Source organism: Alosa pseudoharengus, unplaced genomic scaffold (assembly GCF_046254945.1).
Source record: "Alosa pseudoharengus isolate Yale_2024_CS ecotype anadromous, Long Island Sound unplaced genomic scaffold, YU_APseudo_1.1 YU_APseudo_1.1_scf_13, whole genome shotgun sequence".
NCBI classification, from domain to species: Eukaryota; Metazoa; Chordata; class Actinopteri; order Clupeiformes; family Clupeidae; genus Alosa; species Alosa pseudoharengus.
In genome coordinates this window covers 2,958,087-2,981,253 of record NW_027468598.1, presented here as the reverse complement: position 1 = coordinate 2,981,253, position 23,167 = coordinate 2,958,087, and the positions used below count along the sequence as shown (strand labels likewise).

Sequence of the window (23,167 nt, the reverse complement as noted above, 5' to 3'; positions counted from 1 at the left end):
AGTTCACATTAAAACTGTTGGACATGAAAGGCCACATGGACTACAAACGAACTACAACGTGACGACAAAAGTGATGACGAGCCCCTAACTGGGCAACTCTGTTAGCAAAATCTAGCCCCAGTTTCCGACCTCTGACTCACACATTACGTGACGTGAATGACGCGGAATGATGATGTTTTCACTCGGAGAAAGGTTTTTCCAAAGCTGATGAACGCTAGGTAATTAGGAAACATGATTTTTCGGACCATGCCAAACTCGTACAGTTTTGGCACAAGTGCCTCTGCCACCTCAGTGCTGGAGCCAAACTGCAAAGACTCAGCGATGACCCACTTGGTGAACAGGTCTGTCACCGTGAGGACGTACTGGTGGCCTTTTGCGGTTTTCTTCAGTGGACCAATGAGGTCCATTCCGACCACCTCCCATGGCTCTTTCACCTGTGGAGATATGTAATATTACCATATCACCGTATATTTGTTTTTGCTTAAAATGGTTCACTAAGGTAAGGAAGGACAGGAGAGACAGTTTTTATGGGGTCATTCTTCTGACATCTGTGACAGCTTTTGACCTGATGGATACATTTATTATTTAGACCAGATAATAAAACTGAAGTCAAACACAGCCACTAATGCAATTTATTGCCTGAGAGCCATTGTTTCATTACTTGAGAGTAAAAAAAAAAATACCCAATCTGCCACATCTGCCTTTATGCTGCCCCAGTAATAGCTGGCAACAACCCTGTCTCTGGTCGCCCTCACGCCCCCGTGGTTCCCAGTGCCAGGGTTGTTGTGGCACTCCTCTAAGACAGCCCGCCTCTGCTCATCAGATAAAACCACCAGCCTCATGTATTGCACACTGGGGCCAGTATAGAATAACTGACTTTCTGTGGAAGACAAACAAATGTTTTTGCTGCTTTGTTTGGTATTACAATACAATATAGTGTGTGCACATATGTCTGTGTTCAGGGATGCAAACACTGACTGATCAGGCTTTCAATTCAAGCTATTGAATGGACAGACGGCGCCGTCTTTCCTTTAGAATTTTTATAAACGGCACGCGTTTTAAAGCGCACTGTTTGCATCCTTGTTTGTTCCAGTTTGACGTCTGGGGGCTAGCTTCTAGCTACAACACAGCTGAGCTCACTCACAATTACTTTCTTTCAACTTAGCTGAAATGTGCGAAAAGATCTCTTGTCCCACAAACATTGACGTTAGTAGCATAATAACGTTACTAATATTATTTCACAAACCCAAACTAACTTACCTTAACTTGCCATCTGTTTCACCTTCTTCTGAATCGCTGGATCCACCAACCCTTCAATTAATATTGCCTAAGGGCAACGTAAAGGGCGAATTTCTGATTCATTTTTGTTCAAATTGTAAACTTGGCTTCTCTTCGCAACTTCTTCACTGCTGACCATCCGTCTTCAAAAGAAACACTATACCAGAGCGCCAATGAAACTCCCGCGGTGCGGTGCGCGAGCGTGGAATAGATCGGGCAGTGTCGTAAATCATCGTAACAAAGAATTATGCGCATGCGCAGACTGGATCGTGCAGGCAGCATTAATCGGGTACCTACACACCCCATGACGTCAATTTCCGCCATGTTGGATCTTCAGCCATATTGTATTTCATCAAAAACACTTAAAAGTAATCAAAGGTCACAAAGTTTGTCCGATTTGCACGAAACTTGACACAGATGATTTTCAGACCATGTCTCACAAATGCATTGCTTTTTGGAGCCATATTCAAAACCTGTCGCCTGTCACGACCAATCAAGTTTGGCGGCGAAGTAAGTGAAGTAATATTTCAGTAAAGCTTTAACGTATCAAAACCAGGCTCAATAAATTTGATGACTTTTGACCTATAGGTGCCACTATAATGAGCAAAATTACATTTTAGCCTGTAACGGGTGATGTGTTTGGAATTAAAACTTACTATTGGTGTCTGTTAATGTTCATGTTAATGTACTAGTGGTGTCTGTGGGAGGTCCTAAGGCTGACAGATGTGATTTTGTGACGTCAACATAATTGATCCGGCCGCCATATTGGATTTAATCAAAATCACATAAAAGTTTTCACAGGTCACAAAGTTCATCCGATTTTCATGAAACTTGGCGCAGATGATCTTCAGACCATGACTCACAAACGCATTGCTTTTTGGAGCCATATTGATAACCCGTTGCCTGTGGTGACCAATTAAGTAACAGAAAGTGAAGTGATATCTCAGCAAGGCTTTTGCGTATCAACACCAAACTCAGTACATGGTCTCAGGACCCAATTAGGAAGAAGCTCAATAAATTTGATGACCTTTGACCACTATGTGGCGCTAATATCACAGGAAGTGGGCTCATATTTCAGCAATGCTTTCATGTATTGAAACCAAACTTAGTATATGGACTTGGGACCTTATCCTGAGGACACAAAATAAATTTGGTGACCTTCAACCACTAGAGCGGCGCTAGAGTAACACAAGATTAGGCCATATCTCAGCAATGCTTTGACGTATCAAAACCAAACTTGGTTCATGACCACATCCTGAGGATGCACAATCAATTTCACCATTTCCTTTCACCACTAGGGGTGTTATAATTTGCGACACTTTCTCGTATCGACACCAAACTTGGTACATGGACTCGGGACCACATCCTGAAGACGCTCAATATATTTAGTGACATTTGACCACTAGAGGCACTATAATTATCAACACTTTCTCGTATCGACACCAAACTTGGTATGTGGACTCGTGACTACAACCTGACTACGCACAAAAAATGTGATGATGTTTGAGGTATGCATATGTGTGGGGGGTTTTTGGGGTGTGTGGGAGAGGAGGTTTATCTGTGTATATGTGTGTGTATGGGACAGGGGGTTAATTGGGTGTGTGTATAATGTAACAACATTGGGTTGCCATGACAACTCCTGCTCAACTGCTTGGCCCCCTTATTGCTGCTTGCAGCTATATTTACTATTTTAATTGTTTCATATCAAAATTCACTACTTATCTACTAAGTATGTGTTTTATGTAGTTTGTGGAGGACTGGTTCAGACAGGTCACATCCATAACGTGAACACATCACATCCACGGCAGTTTTCCTTACATAATGCATTACTAAAATGACGCATTGTTTCAAAAATACACTTTTTGTGTTCATTCAAGTCTCCTTCATGCTACATATTATGATTTCGGCAGTTTCCTTCAAAATTCACAGTGGGTAGAAAACCTGTAATCTCATAAAAGTGTGTCTATTTCATGTCTCATTCATGACAGTATTCAGAGGACAGAGGTACATTAAAAGTCATGCAAATTAATTCACTGGTACTAATTTTGTCCATGCTTTTGTTTACCAATATGAGTCCAATTGTCACATCCATAATGCTGGAACTGCCCATATAGCACCTTTAACAGGCTAGCGAACAACTGAGAAAATATAACAAACTCCATTTGTAATTATTTTAATTTTGTTACAGGTGTTTAGAGAGCACACAAAAAACAACCTTTACAGTTGTGCACCATTTATTTGCACACAGTTATTTGACAGCAACAAACATAAAAATAACAACTTACAAATATCAGCAGTGCTCCAATACTACATATGCATCTTTCCGTTTAAGCACTTTTTGTCTTTCATACCAATAAATAATTAGATTTATTTTTTGTGCTTCAACAAGTGCAGTTCAACAAACATAATATTTTCTTTTCTTTTCTTTTCCATAGCAGGTCCAATTAAGGTTAACCCTATGTGAAGATAATAAATATCTTACAATCAGAAAGTGGATATCTGCATTAAACAATATAAAATATGTAAGTAAAGGACAAACCTTAGTGTCACCTAAATTTCAGATAGTAGATTTGTACCCTGTATCAGTAGTCACATATTTTGCCAAAGCATAGCTGTGCTTTAAAGTTAATAACTGTGTATGCACAAAGTTTCATAAGAGCAATGGAAAAATAAATAAATCAGTCTGATTTCAAGTTGCCAAAAGCACTTCAGCTCAGAAACACAAAGTTATTTCACATTGCACATTTCCCCTTGATATCAGTCATCTGGTTGACTGATGATGAAGATTTACTTTGTGTAGCTTGAGGTCCCTATATTCAGTGCTCAACACAGAAATATTAGTGCAATAAAAACCAAGGCTCCTAAAAGGAGTTTCATGGTGCTTTTCCTCTGATATCCTAATTATCATTAGAATGACTACATTCTGACACCTCCTTCCCACTGCATCCTGAGTAATTCAAAGACTAATTCCGGAGACACTGGAGTCTGGCAGGAAGGCAGTGATGGCCCGGTAGCCTTGGGCCTGACGGATAATGCCCCGGATCTCGCTATTGAGCTCCATCAGCTTCATACAGATCTGTGATAGGTCCTGTCTGGAACCCACCAGGCAGAATATTCCTGTCTGACCAAGCGTCTGGTGCCGAAAGTAAATGTGGAGCAGGGTCTGGATCTCATCCTCAGAGAAACTGCCAAAGATATCACTGGGCCACAACCTCCTGCAGCACATAAACACAATTGAGATTTACCATAGCAGTATCAAATTGATAAAAAATTATAATATAATATAATATAATATAATATAATATAATATAATTAATTTTTTGGGGTAATCAAAATCAAGGTAAACATGAAAGTATATTATTGGGCATCATTTCCAAATGGCTCATCTTTCATGTGAATGTAAGAGCAGCTGGACAAATGTCCTTTCATATTGGCCATTTTTGTTGTATATTTATTATACTTACAGTATTATTTATTTGTATATTTTTGTTATGCTAACTCTAACAACTGAAGGGAATATTTTGTATTCATATTTTATGTGAATGGTTTAATGATTCAAGTCTTTATGACTTGAAGACTGTATAGTTCTTATGGTCATTTGTGATTGTGTACCCATGTGTACCCTGTGTGTGTGTCTTTGGTCTGTATGCAGTGTATCCATTGTTTATGCCTTTTGCCCATCACCAAGGTGTGAATGTTTGTAGAACAGCATGTGTCCAAGCCTCTGAAGGACTTCCCAGGAAAGGGGGTAGTTTTAATTAAAAGATAATAGAAGCTGACCAGACCTGATGAAGGCCTAATCCTCATCCTCCCTTTCTATTGCATATTCAAACTGGGTTGGACCTAGGTGTCACTCCTTCTTTGTGTGTAACTTTAAATATGGTCTCTGTTAGTCAGAGAAGTTAGAAGAGAATATTGAGAATCTGGTGAAACCCATGATGGGGTGACACAAACATGTACTTTTCTCCCTTGAGGGGCACTAGGCCCCTCATTGAAAAGAATAAAGCCTGGATTCTGACCTGCATCGTCCTGATTAAGTCTCAAGAGAAATATGGTAGTAAAAATATACTATCAGTTATGGAGGTTCCAACCGTGAGATAAAAACTTTGGATTTAAATTGGATTCAACGTTTTGCTGAAAGAGATCTTCATCATCGTGTTTGAAGGCACACTCTTAAGGTAAGGTAATTTATATTTTCTGGTGGTGAGATCTAGGGAGCTCCTAAACAGTTCTAGTCAGACTGGTCGGGCGTTAGAAACAGTCTTTGTTTCTGGAAATGGCTCTAGGTATTGAAATAAATATCATATCGGTTCCATGAATCTAAGCTTTCGGCGTTAGAAACAGTTGTGTTTCTGGAAATAGCCTATGCATTTAAGACTAAAATGCAGTCGGTCCTATGGACACTATTGAGAATTTTGGGGTCAAAATTCTGGGGTAGTTAGGAGAAATGACCAATCTTCTGTAAAAGTCTACCAAAAAGGGGGACTGCTCGCCTGAGGATCTCTCACCTGAAAATGAAATTGCATAAGAGTGTTGCTGGTCATAACAGATGTATGAAACCATCTCTAGATTGTGTAACTAAGATCACAGTTTGAAATAGCCTATAAAGATGTTGCACTGAAAGCGTAAGTTAATAGTTGGGGCGTCGAATGACGCTTTCCACCGTTTAAAGTAAAAACATTAGAGTGGATATGATACTGTGTTCTTCAAATTGATAAAATACAACTAATTTGAAATTGGATTGATAATAATAACTTTTTAAATTATGGAGACTTATTATGGATGATGAAACCAGGATTCATGTCGTAGGCTAATAACCTTTTTCAAGTGTGCAAACATAGCATAACCTCAAGAGAGCATGGTTAGGCCTCTTTTAAGTACGCCTGAGCTAACTAGCTGCCGCTAGAGGCGCCTCGATGTCTTTGTCAGAGCTAACATGAGAGCACATAACGAAAATGCCTTCTTTTGTTCCGTTTTTTAAGCAGGAAAATATTCTTGCAGCCCGTTTAAAGTTGTCCTCCAGCTCCATGGAGCTGTGTGTGTCTGTGTGTGTCCAGTATGAATGAAGGCGCGTGTGGGCCGGCCCTGTGTGTGTGAATTTTTTTTATTTCTTTGTATGTGTCTGTTTCCATTTTTGTTTCAAGTCCTTCTGTTTTGAAATGTATGGGTGAGGAATTGTTGCAAGTTTATAATCTTAGCAGGATCAAGGACTTAGTATCAAGTACCTTTTCTTTTCCTGTAACTTTTATTTCCCAGCTGAAATTGATTGCTGTTTATGATGTTTTAGGCCTACTTTATTTTAAGTCTTGAACTGTTGAAATTATGTTCTTTCTTTTGTCTGTTTTCTTGGGTCAAAAGTTTTCACACCTTTTGCTATCTTATCTCACTGCCTTTGTTTTAGCACCACTGTATTCTATAACCACCCCCCCCAGCTTCTTCCCCATGGACACAAAGGAACTTCACTGGGGAGATATAAACCATTGTTGATTTCAACCATTTGTCTTTCTTTATTTTGTCTTTTGGGGTTTAACATGTTAAGACAGATTTTTATTTTTGCTTGTATGCCAATGGGAAATGTTTGCTACATGTTTACGCCTTGTTTGATGTGGGCAAATGTTCAATTGAATGGATTCATACCCACAACTTGAGTTTCTTTATGTTTGAAATGACTTTTATTTGGTTATAGTTAAGAAACTATAAAAAGGGGGAGATAGATGGTATTGACTTGAAATACTTTTGTCTCTAAAGTTTACTGGTTTTATTCCTTAAATTGTCATTTTTAAATGCTTAATGTTTTGTTTTACTGACCTTCACTTCTAATGCAAAATCTCTTTAAAAGCTGTTTGGAGGTAAATAGCCCTGAAAACATTTGCATACTTTTGTTGACGTGTGAAACTGCAAGGCACTGCTTGACTCTGTAAGATTCTGTTGCTTTAAAGCACCTAGGCTGTACAGATGCTGGTAGTAACTAATATCATTTCTATACTTTCCTTGATTTGATTCTCTTTGACTTTGAATTTTATTTTTGTTATTCTGTTGCACCTTTTATTTCTTTATGCTACGGTTTATTTCATTTGATTTCCTTTTCAGTTTGTCCTGACTAGGAATACTTGTTGCTCAGATGATATGGTTACAGATTTCCCAAATCCATTATAGGTGCTAAGATAACAGGAGGATAATTTTATATGATCCTCATTTGAGCCTTTTCTGGCTGTGTTGCTATTTTATTTTAATTTTATTTTTTTCCTTGTTCTCATTGGTTTAATTTCTGATGGTCTGTTTGCTTGCCTTAACGGCTGATATATTTTAATTTCATTAGAAAACATATGGGTTGAAGTTTCATTTTTATGTTGTTTGTTTGTCGTTGTGTAATGATTTAATTCATACATTTACAAGCTTTGCTCCTAGCCACCCATCACCGGATGATAGTTGATGTCTACAAACAGACCCTTACCATGTTGATGGTTTTTAACAATGGTGATGTGTGTAAATAGCCTGTTACATTACAGGTTGAGGACTTGAACCTTGTACTTCTCAAGAACACTGTTTATTAGATTTGGACGAGATGTTTTGTTACCCGTCATAAGAAATGTTTACATTATTACTAGGAATTCTGTTCTGAGGCATCACAAGCCTCAAAGTTCATGTACTGTATTGTTTGCGTGTTTGGAGGTATAACTGAGAGGTCAAGACAGACCTGACTGCAGCTGACGTCATCTTTGAAAAATGTTGAACTCCACTGAATAATAATTTCCTTATTAGTACTGGAATGAAAGCTTAAACCTTTTGCTCCAAAGCTACATGTATTTGCAAGATCTGTTTACAGACTCAGACAGTCGCAGACCCAGAAACATCCTAACGACGCATATCTCACTTCCCCCGCTGGCTTCAGAAGTGTGACGAGACACAACTTATCGAAAGGGGGAAAGCAACCAACACCTCCCCTGGAGACCCCAGCAGACTTCAGTTTTCCTGGGAGAGCAGCATTTGGAAGTCCTGTGTAACATCCCACAAAAGGACCTTAGTCAGAACATCACGAGAAAGATTGGTAGAATAGTGGACCTGCTGTGGGCAGAATAACCCCCAAAAACAGCAAGGATCCGAAGGTTCCAGGTAGTCGACCCTGACCTTCAGACTAGAGAATTTTTATTTTGTTGGTATACTTTAACTGGAGAAGGAAACATTGAAGAAAAAGAAGAGGAACACAGGGTGTGGGGGAACGCCCCCTATTAATAGAGCCAAGCGCCGCCCTAAGCACATTTTGCACACACATACACATACTAAACATTGTGCACCACACGAAGAATGGAAACTGGCTTTGGTTGCATTTTCTTAGCTGTTTCTATGATAGACGATGTCAGTCTTTCTACTGTTGTTATTTTTATCTGTAACCTCCTTCCACACCCTAAAAGTCCTCTGTTGTTAATAAGCTGATTCATAATTTATGTAAGCAAGTTTAGATGTTCAAGTCTTTAAGGACTTGAAAAGGGGGAATTGAAGGGAATATTTTGTATTCATATTTTATGTGAATGGTTTAATGATTCAAGTCTTTATGACTTGAAGACTGTATAGTTCTTATGGTCATTTGTGATTGTGTACCCATGTGTACCCTGTGTGTGTGTCTTTGGTCTGTATGCAGTGTATCCATTGTTTATGCCTTTTGCCCATCACCAAGGTGTGAATGTTTGTAGAACAGCATGTGTCCAAGCCTCTGAAGGACTTCCCAGGAAAGGGGGTAGTTTTAATTAAAAGATAATAGAAGCTGACCAGACCTGATGAAGGCCTAATCCTCATCCTCCCTTTCTATTGCATATTCAAACTGGGTTGGACCTAGGTGTCACTCCTTCTTTGTGTGTAACTTTAAATATGGTCTCTGTTAGTCAGAGAAGTTAGAAGAGAATATTGAGAATCTGGTGAAACCCATGATGGGGTGACACAAACATGTACTTTTCTCCCTTGAGGGGCACTAGGCCCCTCATTGAAAAGAATAAAGCCTGGATTCTGACCTGCATCGTCCTGATTAAGTCTCAAGAGAAATATGGTAGTAAAAAATATACTATCACAACTACCATTAACAGGCTAAGGCAGGGGTCTCAAACACCCGGCCCGGCCAAATCCGGCCCGCGTCCGGCCCAATTCCGGCCCGCGACACATGTCAAAATAATAATGTAATCCGGCCCTTGATACTTTTTAATTGCGACAAACAACGATAGTGATTAACGATAGTTCCAAGTAGGGTGACAAATCTCATTTGTACTCTGCTCCACTATGTGCTAGACATCCAGAGCTTCATTCAAACCCAAAATCGCTGCGCAAAGTTTTCAGGAAATACTTGTATTACACGCGAAAAACACAAAGACGTGCATTTGTAATGACGCGGAAGCCATGCAGGCCATGTTGCACAAATTAAAGCAGAAATTAAGCAGAAATAGGCCTACACCAAATGTTGAAAAACGTTTACGTGTGATGAAGTCTTAGGTAGACTATGTTATTCACTTATTCTAAATCTGAAGGAGAATATTCTTTTAGAGATTATGATCGATCGTCTATTGAATGGAGGTGCGTCTGCGTGTAGCCTATACGACGGTGTCCACTAAGCATACCATGCTTATTTCGACCCTCTGCTCAACATAGATTGGAGGTTGCAGTGGTAATCGTAACGATAGTGTCCGTAATGGACGTGGTACAGACAGCAGGGCTAGTAGAAATAGGGCTCTAAACTACAAAGTCACCCGCAATATGATGCGAACTTCTGGGTACTCAGATTACCCGCGATAGGAACTGATTTGACCAGAATACTTTATTGTAGGCCTTGTGGTTTAGAAACCATATACATCTTAGGTGTTGGTATACATCTTAGGTGTTTTCCTGTTAATTTGTTATATGGGTAATATGAAAAAAGGAAAGTAAACCTGCTCAAATATGTTCATCCAGTATTTACTGAAAGGTGCATAATTTGAGGTGCTTGGCATCCAGTGGCAAATTAGATGGGTAAATTTACCCCCTTCATAAACTTTTGTTTTACTCAAAGATTGTTACATTTACAGTAGGACTTGATCTTTGACCACTTTCAAGCCATGGCCTTTTGACATTTTGATATAAAAATCCAATGGTGTTGCTTTCTTAACCCTGACGCCTATAGTTTGCCAGGTTTAAAAAAGTTATGAGAGGAAATATTTTTATTTGGTGTGAAACACACACATACCTGTTTTTATGCTTTTCATTTGTTTTATAATTTGTATTAATATTTATTTTATCATTATTTTATTTATAAGCTAAGGTTGCTAGCACAGGTGTATAAAACTATATAAAAACACTTGCACTTTCTGTTTGCAGTTTTGTGTGGTATTTGAAAAAAAGAACATTGCATTTTCAGAAATAGCCGGCCCTCCAATCAGATGACGTTGGCAGAATTGGCCCCCAGCTCATTTGAGTTTGAGACCCCTGGGCTAAGGGCTTTAGTATTGCAACACAATGATCCATTATTTCAGTAAGCACACAAATAGACAAGTTGTCAAATGAACTTTGCGCACCCACAGGCTTATCAGTGAATCAACTTATCAGTGCAGCAACAATTTTTACAGTTGTCAATATAGCATATTTCGATTCAGACACACCCTAAACATTCATGCACATTGCGCTTCAGACTTTGCACTTAAACCGTTAAAATAGGGCCCTAAGATATCAAGAGATTTTAGAGAAAAAAGGGCAAAATGTCATATCCATTGTTGACATGGAAATGACATTGCCCACATTAAAAAGACATGTTTGGAAAGTACCATAGTGGGAGAATTACCCATTTCTGCTACCGTTTCCTATTTGTATTTATCTACATTTTACTTGTACTAATTACCCAATAAAGAGGAAGTGGTAGTGTAGTGGGGATGTGGTAGCGTAGTGGCAAAAGAGCTGACCTTGCATTCAGCAAGTTGTGGGTTTAAGTCCCGGCTGCCACCATTGTGCCCTTGAGCAAACACCAAGTTGCTCTGGGGAGACCTTGTAAAAACTGTATTTAAGTTGCTTTGGATAAAAGTGTCAGCCAAATGAATAAGTGTAAGTGTATAATTTATTGGTAATAGTTGAAGAGTTTCTTAGTATGTCATGTGTAGTTTCTCTGTATTTACCAACATGTTACTTGCGGTAAGTAAGGGATAACGGCCGCCGAGGTGTCCTGTTATACAGAATTAATGGACGAGTGCGGAAGGCAAAGAACTCCTCGATGCGCACCGTTGCCTCCGCCCAAGTCCATTAATTCCGTATAACAGTATACCTTGAAGGCCGTTATTCCACTTATCACCCGGTTGCCACTATAGGCATGCCTTTATAGCACGCAAAGGAAACACGCAGTTCTGTTTAAAAAGACCTATAACAACGATAGCATGGACAGTTAGCTTGTTTACAGTTGATTTCATTGTTGCGAAGTCTGCTTCCAGGCTCAACCGTCGTCCTACTATGGTTGTCATAGTTACCATTCGAAAGCATTAATATGGAACAGTGATTAAACTTTTTATTTTACCAGATCTACTTTATAGGTGTCCTGTTATTCAGAATTAATAGCCACCCCACCAGCCAATCAGAAAATAGTATTTCTTCTCTCCGGGTGATAATTACACAATAATATACTCTAATTTACCATGTATTTACCATGTACATACTAAGGGGCAAATTCTCTCATGTGCGTAAGGGAGCATATAAGTCCAAAAAAGCTCTTAACTAAGCGCTTTTTAGCCTGTACGAATTATCCCCTTCACTTAATTCTGTCATTTACGTGCAATAGAGGGAGTTACGCGTTGTGGAAGGAAAAACCCCAATGGAGTAATCTTAGGTACATTTTGCACAGCAATCATTACTAGTAATGTTAATCTAATCTGTGTTAAATAAACAGTACATTCAGATTGGATAGTTAAAAGCCAACCTGCACTCGCGAATGTAACTGATGGCTTTGGACAACTCTTTGGTTTTCAAACTATCCAAAACGGCCTGTATAGCATCCTCTGAGGAGCAGAAGGTGGGTATAAAACAGGGCATCTCTAAGGCAGGGAGGTCTGCTGAGGCGGCTCTTAAGTTCATCTTCAGGTCACTCAGCTCCTTGGACATGTTGGAAAGCTGCTTGGACAACACAGACAGTCCACCTCAGTTTAAAACACAAAATGGCCACAAAGAAGTACAGGGCATATGGCTACAGGCAGCAGATAGATACATAACTAGCATGTGTATCTCTTCCATAATGCAGTGTTGCAAGGAGTGTAAAAAACATGTTAAGAATAAAAAAATCTCCCATATTTGGAAAGCTAAATGTTGGCAGGTATGGTAAAGGGCACTGCTCTTGAATGTCAAATAGTAACTGATATTTGTTCCAGCAAAACCAATGGATACAGGTACAATAAAATGTACAAAATCTGTAGATTTACAACAATGTTAAATAGATTAAACATTCACATACCTCAGGCCCAGTGCTTATTGTATGCACCTGGCCAATAAGCTTACAATAAGACTGAAATAGCAGCAGCAACTGAAAGTGGAGTTTGTATAGTCGTTGACACAGTTCGAGCAGCTAAAAAAGTTAGAAAAAAAGAAAGGAAAAGTCAAATGTCAAAGTGTTTCTATCTAATCTATTGAATGCTTTACAAAAAAGAGGAAATTAATGTTCAGCTGAAACCACCCAATATTATGGCTTACAAGCAAGAGACGTAAACACACTGATTTATAATATGAGAAACAATGGTATGTATAATTGAAAATCAAAACCTTTTTTTTTATTTTTTTTTTTATATTTTTTTGGGCTTTTTATGCCTTTAATTGGATAGGAATGTGGAGATTGACAGGAAGTGAGTGGGAGAGAGAGTCAGGGTGGGATCCGGAAAGGACCACAGGGCGGGAATCGAACCCGGGTCGCCGGCGTACGGTGCAGGTGCCCCAGCCAGTTGCGCCACGGCTGGGGCCGAAAATCAAAACCTTTTTGTACACTTAATTAATTAATTATATGTATTATGTTCATCATTCCAAAACTATCCTGGTAATACCTAAAACTACATAAACACAAAATAGTATTGGCAGATCAGTGATTTTGTTCTGTCACCTTTAACTCCATTACAACCTAAATTGTAAATCTATGTATTTGGGTACATGATGATTATCTGTGAAAGATTTAACATTGTTAACTTACTGCCAGAGATTCCATTTGCTACAAAGTAGGCAAATTACAAGGTAAGAGAGAAATCAGGTAAAGAGAATGATGAAAATCACTCACCCACTGGCCATGTAATACATACATATTGGAAAAGAAGCAAGGGGGGGTGGTTGGGGGGGTTATAGGCAGCCAGCACTCCTTGCATCTTTCAAAGGCTTTTTACATTGCAGTATCACTAATAATTATGTTCACCCACTTCCAGAAAAAAAAACAAGCATGTGTGAAAATAAAATCCTGCAGATAATTTCCTAATTGCAGAGCAATATTATAACTCGGTGTGCCATGCACACACATATATTTTTATATGTCTCTCATTGAATGTTTAGTATATATATATATATATATATATATATATATATATATATATATATATATATATATATATATATATAGTGAAATCTGATTACCATCCTCTGACTCTGACCCCTGTGTCATCTGAAACTCCTCTGTAGGAATGTTTTGACTTAGGAGTGCTAAGGTAACCCCTGTGTCATCTACCTGATGGTGACCCTCAGGATGAGGGGTTGTAAACATTTCTTATCTCTGTTAAAAACCAGATGGTTAGATGTTAGATGATCACTGGTGGGTGACAACTTGTGATTGTGTTAAGGGTATAAGAACTGGTTTCACCCACAGATATGTGGGCTTGTTACTTTGACATTTCATGTGGGTAACATGCTCCCGGTATCGTGAATAAAGCTGCAGTCTCACACCAGTTGTCTTGGAGTAATGTTGACCACACAGACATACTGTAAGTCTACACCTGTTTTATTTAAGAATGAACATGACACCCCAAGCTCTCCTCAGGACTGGGGGACACACATGTGATCAAGAACTCCATTTGGGATAAAAACCTCTAATAAGAGCAAGGTACATGGGGCATACACACACCACATTAGACATGCAAAAGCAGTGCAACATCAAAGGAGTCAAGCAGAATTGTGTTCTTCATTTGAGCATTCAAGGGAAGTACCCTAGAGTAGTCTTTAATAAAATGTACCTTCAGTCTTTTTCCAAATACAGTAAATAAAGCTCCCATCTTTGTTGTTGCAAAACTATATTCTGAATGCATTCTCATAAATAGAGTACCCTATCGCCCAGAAGAGTTCAGGGGTCCCATTGCACAGAAGAATGTGAGAGTCAATGTAAAGGATAACAACAAAAGGTGGACAAGAAAATAGTACAAAGCTGAGGGGTATGGAAGAGGTACCACAGAGTAATCAGAAGAGGCAGAAAATGTGAAAGGTTGATATAAATTTAATCCAAAATAAGTTTACTTTGACTTTGTTTCTTGTATATTACCATGACATCACTCACACATATTGTTGTTATGCCACCATGAAATAATGATGATTAAGATAATTATTTCAAATAAATGAATATGCAGTGTCTCTGATACAATATAAATATGAATTGAGCTCACTTTCATGAAGCAGTTGGTTACCCAAGGATCTAAGCCTAGGATCCAACTCTCTGGCTACAAGTACATTCCTATAAGTAGTTTAATTAGTAGTGTACAAGTTGTACCTTCTCCTCATTGTCTCCTGTCTGGCATGTGATGGCTCCATCTCTTGAGTCTAGAGGGAAGCTGGCCTTACAGTTATGTAACCACTAGAAGGAAAAACATTTGGATGAATGGAAAGATAGATATCTTTTGTATATTAAGACAAATATGATTTTTAAAAGACATACTGATATTGCTGCTTCCTTTCTGATGTTATAAGTGTCAAGATACTCCTGTAGTTCCAGCACACAGAATTTAATCTTTTCTAGCAACCCAAAAGAAATAATCTGGAAAAGAACAAACAATGCAGTCAACAAAACCTGGTAAACATTCAGATGTTTTATATTTTACAGGAATTCTCTTTTCTGTTTTCAATATGGTACACAGTTCTAAATGAGCTATCTGAATGAAACGATGCTGTGTCAGACAAAACTACATACACAAAACAATCATATAAAAAAAATTGGCACACTTACAGTATCTGCATCTATAAACAGAGTAGGGCATTCCACACAGGATGTCAGTGTTTGTGAAGACTTAACAAACTTTGATCCTATTCCTCGCAAGCTGTCGCCAAGGTAACCAGCAGCATCATAGGTCAAGAAGCAGAAATTTGTCCGGATACTCTGTGCAGCACAAAAACATTTTTAAGCAGCAATGGCCAAAGTCATTTGAAAAATAGCTGCTGCAGCTCTGACATTTGAAGTCTGTAGGGTTGTAAACTTTGTGCACTGAATAAAAAGTGAATCGGGTTAATGATTCATTTGGGCCCAGCTGTTAAAAAAAATGGATCAGAATAATCCGGAATTGGAAATCCCATATTTTACTATCCAGAATCAGGTAATCCATCTCACTTTCATACTGTTATTTTCAGAGCAGCATTGGATTGGATCACCCTGATCTAGATACAAACTTTTCAAGATTAGAAAATTACTAGTGTTACAAGTTACAAGTTACTTCTTTCAATTGTAATGAGACGTTTTACACGTTACTCCTTTTGGAAAGTGACTTGTTACTCGTTACTTTACTTTTTAGTTGGTCCCTAACCAGGGTGCGAAATTCAAGAGAGTTAGGCTACGTTGTTAATATTCACATTTTATAGTTCGACATTGGTCATTGGCTAAAAGTAGCATATAGCCTTAGTTTACCATTGCGTATGACATAAAACCGCGTGTGTGCTTTAACATCAGTAAAGCATAGGGCTTCACTCAGCAAGATAATCCAGCTACTAAGGCTGATGTTTTGACAAGCATTATCTTGTTCTTCCATCTGAAATGACTCCTCTACCTTTGCTGCCTGCATCCTTTCTGTTGTTTTTGTTTTTTAAAAACATTTTATTCAATGGGCTTTAGCTAAACATTGCATGCTGGTAACCAGCCACAAACAGCCTTCGTGCATCATCATTCTCTTTCTCTTGAACAAACAAAATGTGTGCGTTCTGTAGCCAAGTGCTTAGCCTAGTTGTGCTGCAAAAAGTTGAACAAAGGGCAACTTAATTTACAAACCAGAACATAGGCCATAGCCTACAATTGACCAAGCCTCTTTCTTGTAGCCTACAGTGCCTATAAAAAGTCTTCAGCCCCATGCTAAAATTGACTAAAAAGAGGAATAAAAAAAATCATCTTTTGGAAATGGATCTTAATGCCTTAATTAAATAAATAAGGAAAATCCAAACCTTAAGGACATCAATTTTCTTTGTGAATGAAGTATCGTAAATAAATAAATGTTCTTCATTAAAATACAGGGTGCATTTTGCACGTCTCTTTTTTTGAGCAACGCGCCAAGGGGTATGGCAACTAACGACCTGAGGAGGGAACTGGCGTGTTGTCTAAGAATCGCGAATTACACGATTACAATGGGGAACATAATTAGAAAGATATTACGAAATACATCTCACAATGAGTAGTTATTTACCATCATTTGCAAATTGGTAATGACGGAGAGGCAAATATGAAGCACAGCTGAAGACGCACGTCACAAGATGTAAGCAACTCCTCTGCAGGATAAATGTTTTTTATCCAGTCATTCAAACATTATTGGGGTAAGTGTTGCTTTTTCCTTGGCTATGTTTTCGATTGTAACCCATTGTCTGTCAATAGTCAAAGTAATTAACTGTATTTACTGTTTTGTCGTTGACTGACACCATGGTGAAGTTAGTTTCACTTTGCCAATGAGTTCAAATAATAGACGAGTGCAAATGTGTGTAGGCTATACTATGCTAGGTTTTAGTAAAGCATGGTAAAGCATGGTTTACTTTAGTGGAATAACTGTTCCATACGGTCTCGCGTGCAAGCAGATTCCTTCAAATCCGCCACTGACTATAAAAATGACGATGAGCTGTTTAAAATTGCACTGCACGTTCTTAAAGGGAATGACAGATGTCATTCTCATTGGTTTAAATGATGTTACGCCCAAAACACACCCATGACTGATTAAAAAACCTAGGAATGCCTTATTGCGCCATCCGCCCGACATTTGATAACGAAAACAGTCCCAATGTGGACTGGACATCCCACTAAATTTAAATAAGCTTTTCGCCAGTGACCATGCGTTTTAGACTGTCATGATAGGGCCCTGTGAGTAACGCAGGAATGGATGTTTCAATAATTCAATAACTAACTAGTTACTAAAATTTGAACTGTAATGCGTTACCTTACTTCATTACCCAATAAAGTAATTAAATTACAGTAACTTGTTACTTTGTAACTTGTTACTCCCAATACTGGAAATTACCAGTGCCTGTGCCTCTAAATGAGACATATCACAGTGTAGCCTAGTGGCTATGTAAGGAACAACAAGTAGAATAGCCAGCTTGGGTTACTTCAAGTGCTTTTATCTGAAGAGAAAGAAAACAGCACAATAAAGCAATACAAACATCCCTTTCCATTTTCTTTTAAACAGTCATCTGATCCCAATCCTATCAAAAAGTTTTGAACAACACATACTGAAAGTTTGATCCATATGAAAACCAAAATTGGAATAATATTATGTGATGTAGGGCTCTATCTTGCACACCAGCGCAATTGACTTTGTATACTCGCGCTTTTGTCTTTCCTATTTTGCAGTCAGCGCATATTGGAATTTTCCCTCCACAGGTACATGTGCGCCCACGGGGGTGTTTCAGCGGAAAGAGGGGGGCGTGTTCCGGCGCAAACGGTCCCTGTTGATATTTTGCAGTTTCAGAAAACAATTCCGCCACAGACCAGGAACCTCCTGGTCTAAAGTCAGTGGTGCAAATTCAGATGCTATTTTAAGGCCACAGGCCTGCATGAATGAATGCTATGCACACCGATCTACAGACACACTGTGCACAGATGGAAACATTCAAAGCCTTGATAATATTTGTCCGTTTCCCGGTTTTGTTCGTGCATTGGTCAACTAAAAATTTAGTAGCCTATAGTACATCTACATGCAATATCTTTACAACAACAACACCTAATTTCAACCTATTAATTTGGACAACTTTATACAGCCCTATAAAGGCTAAACTTACCTTTAGTTTTGTTCCAATTTACCGTTGTGTATGGCTTTAAACATTGTGTGCGCTTTAACATCAGCCTATAAGCATTATTCCAGCTGCGCTAAGGTTTTGACAAGCACCACAATTTTGCCTACCTTGTTGTAGCCCATCTGAAATAACTCCAAACTTTGCTATGTTCCCTCCATCCTTTCGTTGTTTTCAAAAAACGTTTTATATCCATGATGGCCTTGAAGTCTTGAATTTGTGAATTAGCTTAAATAAGCTTATTATGTGCTGTTAACCAGCAACCATAGACAGTAAAAGAAAGAAGGGTCCATTCATTGTTATTCTCTCTCCTGCTCAAACAAAAGTTGTGCGTGCATTAAGTTGATGATAACGTGTTTACAAACTCTAATTTACATAAAATATTGTAAATAGCCTACTGTCATGCAGTTAATGGGATACTGTGCATAGTTCAGGGGTGGGCAACTAATTTCCCCAAGGGGCCACATGACAAACTGGGATTGTTGAGGAGGGCCGGACCCAAAATACCGAACTCAAGTCTGAACTCAATTCTATTCTGTTCTTGTATAACATTAAGTAAATCATATGGTTTTGTTTACTAGTCGTAAGAACAGATGAAAATGTGAGGGAGACAATATTTAATATATGTCCAGTATTTAATCCTCATTCTCGAAAATTATTTTTTGACATGACATTTTTTTTTCAGTTTTCAAAGACTGATATAAAAAAGTACTACAATATCTATATAATTAGGCTAGGTCATGAAAATTGGAAGGAGTCAGAACAACCGATAGGCCTGTGCCACCATTTCATCAACACTCAGCAATATTTCATCATTAAATCATTACCATCATTAAATTAACTCTATGTAGAATTAGACTACGAAAATGTGGAGCAGACAATAATAGGCTGTCATTAGTTAATCAACATGCACAAAGAAAACTATTTTAAAAATGTAGGCTATGTTTCTGCTTTAACTTTATGCCCATAACTGTGATTGGTCAACTCGCTCTGTGTGTTGAGCCGGCTGCTTCAAGCAACCTGTGGGTAGTAGCATCATACTAGTTCGCTAACATAAGCTTTGCAAATAAACTCAGACATTTGGTTACAATTACGGGGTTATCCGATTGTAAACTGTCTATCTGCCAGTAACGTTTTGAAATGAACACTTCGTATCGCCAACGAGCAGCAGTAGGAGTTCGTTCTAACAACCTTTGCGGTGGTGAGCGACGCAGACATAAGAGACACAAAACTTTGAAAGGTTTACGCCTACGTAAAGGCAACTGCATTGTGTCGACGCAGAAGCATAAATTCTATTCACCAGCACATCAGTAAGGGTGTTTACGTCGTATCCACGCACAAATGTATGGGCGTACAAATAGCAGTCGCTTTCAAAATAAAAACAACGATATTGATTTGCATGCATTGTCTCTATGCTAGGCTCTTGACTATTGTTCTTTCACGGACCTTACGCGGGCCGGTCAGGCAAAGCCCACGGGCCGGATGTGGCCCGCGGGCTGTATGTTGCCCATGTATGGCATAGTTGGAAAGTTAGGTCAACTTGGAAACGTAAAGTACAGCCGTAGCTTACACTTGCAGGAGCGCTTGCTTGGGCGCCTGTGTTGCGCAATGCACTTTGCTCCTCTCATCTATACGACGCAGTTCCCATTTCTCCAAACCATACATAATTACAAGGACAAATATTGCTACACGAGTGAAATCAGTGTGGTGTCCGATGTGAAAAAATAGGTATAAATCTAGCGAACACATTTCCACGAATCACGGATGTGTTGATGACATAAATTAGGAAATATTAGTGGACTTAATGAGACATGATGTTGAACTGCATGCCGATGCCATTTAACCCAAATGCCCCAGCAGCAGCACGGGAGAGGAGAGCTTATCTGACAGATCTGCATTGTCTATAGTGAGGTAATGTTAGATTAGGCTACATTGCAAAAATATCACCATGCATTCATAACCTCATGATTCAGTGAGAGTTATCCCAAAACATCTGAAAGTGACATTTCTGTATTACATTTTGTCAAGAGGAAAAATCAATAGCAAACTGTTCCCAACTGACTATAGCGCTGTGAACCGTTCCTGGCTGCGCCTTGCAAATCAGCCATCATAATAGCAATCCGCTATGGAACAAGCGTGCCTGTTGTTAAAGGGAATGTGAGATGACGCTCTGATTGGTTTATTGCACGTTACGCCCAAACCACACCCATGAATAATGTAGCTACTACAGTCCACCCCATTTTAGATTTGCGTCGGGCGCAACATTCATTATCCCGCCGGTAAAATAGAAACAGCGCCCAAGATCAGCCCACAAAGCGATTTGCGCAAAGTCAATTGTGCTAAAGTGCAAGATAGAGCCCGTAGTCTGATTTCACAATCCTTTTTTTGTCCTTTGATTTGATCCAATCCTATAGCCGAAATCCAATCAGGTTACTTCTGATCACTCACCTTATACACTCTCATTTAATCTGTACTGCAGTTGCATAGCTCAGCTTACCTGGAAAAGGGAGGCAAACATGTGGAATGTGTAGACAGCGGAGGAGCCATCATTGTCGGACATCAGCTGGTTGAAGTGGCTGCGCCAGGCCTCCTCAGCGTCATCACATACTGCGGGCTGGAATGCTGCCAGGATGGCAGAGAAGAAGGGAGAAGGAGGTGGGGAGGAGCGCGACTCCAGTACCTCCTCTCTCTCTTCAGCCTGGCTGTATTGCTCCACACTGCCCCTGCAGAGCAAAGAGCTGTGTCCAAATAAAAGTGACAAATAAATAAAACATGTCATGCCCTAAAGCCCAAACACCAGGGCCTTTCCGAAACTAGTCCCTACCCAAAGGGATGGGCAGTATTTCTAATACATATTTAAAATGTAATTTGTATTTGATTGGAGTGATGGAAATGTCTTCATAATTTGTATCAAAATAGTTGTTTTGTATTTTTAAAATATTGTAAAATACTTTCTGAGACATAGTGTGATGACATCATAAGAATGCAAAGCGATGGATGCAGCCTCGTATATGCCAACACGCTACAAAACTGTCATATCCTAGATCACACGCAACTCACAAAATCATTGTCAAAAGTCATGTCGATAAGGAACGGAGGGCATAGCCTAACATCAGAGGCTGATAGGCTAGAAATTAGCATGGCATAAAATTGCACGGCTGTAACAAGTGGTTAAAATTGTCATCTTGCAATGATCAACAGACAGCAGAACCTAACTATGATACCAGTTGCCTATCTTACCCTTTATAGGTCCACAGAAAGTTAGCCACATTACAGAGTTCCACATTACTTCAGTTATGAAGCATAAAGCAATGTTAAGTTAACCCATGCCAGCCTGCAGTCACACCAATCCAAGACTTCTCTTGCGCTAGGCATCCTGAGCCAATAGTACGTGTGAGAACCTTGGCTGTACCGTTGTCAGCAGCATAATAGCTATATAAATGTAGTATGATAGGCTATTATCATGCACTGCATCCAACTATTGGTTCAAATGCCTAAGCAATGGCCTATTCTGATGCACAACTTCCATTTCTGTTAATGAATGTAATTTCTTTTTCATGTACGATGCAACGAAAAGCTCTCTGTTCACTGTCAAAGTGAGATTACATTCTTTTTGGTTGAGTGTAACATGATGGGAAGACGGTAGAGGTGGGGAAAGTTGTCTGTGGTGGAGTTCTTACTCTTGAACACCTTTATAGGCTATAGACTACAGGGCACAAATCCACTCATTTATTTGGCCTTTGGTTTTTTGAATATAAGTTTGTTATTCTCCATTTAGTCATTGACTCTGTATTTGTGTATGGTCCCTCTATCATATAGGCTACAGGGCACAAATCCACTCATTCATTAATCATTATACTCCCTTAGTCACTGATTAAATAACAAGCGTTCAAAACCACATTTTACTTTGCCTTTTTTTAAACAAATCTTTGTTTATTATTCTCCATTTAGTCATTAGATGTGTAATACATGTTTTTTCTAGACTCTGTATTTGTGTATGGTCCCTAAATCCTCTCAATTAGTTTAGAGCTTGGTTCGGTTACCACTTTAGATTTCCTACATTATACCCTAATATAATACCCTAGTATGCGCTAATCTAGGGAACGTCATTTAGCTGTGAGAGTCGTGCCATTTCGCACTCTACAACATATGGAAAATCAGGACCACCTGTACACTCGGCAATCCAAACTTTTATCATCTGTTGTTCCCCATTGGTGGAATGCACTACCAGTTCCTCCCAGAGCAGGAGTGCCCCTCTCTACCTTCAAAAAACTCCTGAAGACCCAGCTGAGAGAACTGACAGTATATCCTCTCGTAGCACTACTAACTTGCTAATGCTAGCGCTTACCACCTGACTAGAACTGACACTTGACTGTATGGAAGTAGCACTTACTGCTGCACTATCTTGTCCTATCTTACTCTACCTTGATGTTTCCCTTGTTCGTCGCTCTGGTTAAAAAGCGTCAGCCAAATGTAATGATAGAACATTGATCATGCAATAATTGTTGCCTTCCCAATTGGTGTTCAATGTTTATAACTAAGTAGCCTAATTGATTATTACAAAATGACTGTATGGGACTTATTGGCATATTAAAAGGGATATTCCACCATTTGGGGAATTACACTCATTTTCCACCTCCCCTTGAGTTAAACAATTTATTTTTACCTTTCTCCAGTTCATCCAGCCATT

The 23,167-nt window shown here is 39.0% G+C and overlaps 1 protein-coding gene across 1 annotated transcript in view; it reads right to left on the bottom strand.

The window, feature by feature from the left end:
- Positions 1-3,428: 3,428 nt before the first annotated feature.
- The window catches only part of LOC143121459 (protein furry homolog), a 522,367-nt gene continuing 502,628 nt past the window's right edge, over positions 3,429-23,167 (bottom strand). The window contains exons 55-62 of the mRNA XM_076281827.1: positions 20,975-21,215; positions 15,449-15,598; positions 15,161-15,259; positions 14,996-15,079; positions 13,445-13,462; positions 12,722-12,832; positions 12,194-12,384; positions 3,429-4,493 (exon numbers count right to left, since the gene is read on the bottom strand). Coding sequence (XP_076137942.1) covers positions 4,235-4,493; positions 12,194-12,384; positions 12,722-12,832; positions 13,445-13,462; positions 14,996-15,079; positions 15,161-15,259; positions 15,449-15,598; positions 20,975-21,215 — 1,153 coding nt within the window. The 3' untranslated portion in view covers positions 3,429-4,234. The remainder of the gene's footprint in view (positions 4,494-12,193; positions 12,385-12,721; positions 12,833-13,444; positions 13,463-14,995; positions 15,080-15,160; positions 15,260-15,448; positions 15,599-20,974; positions 21,216-23,167) is intronic.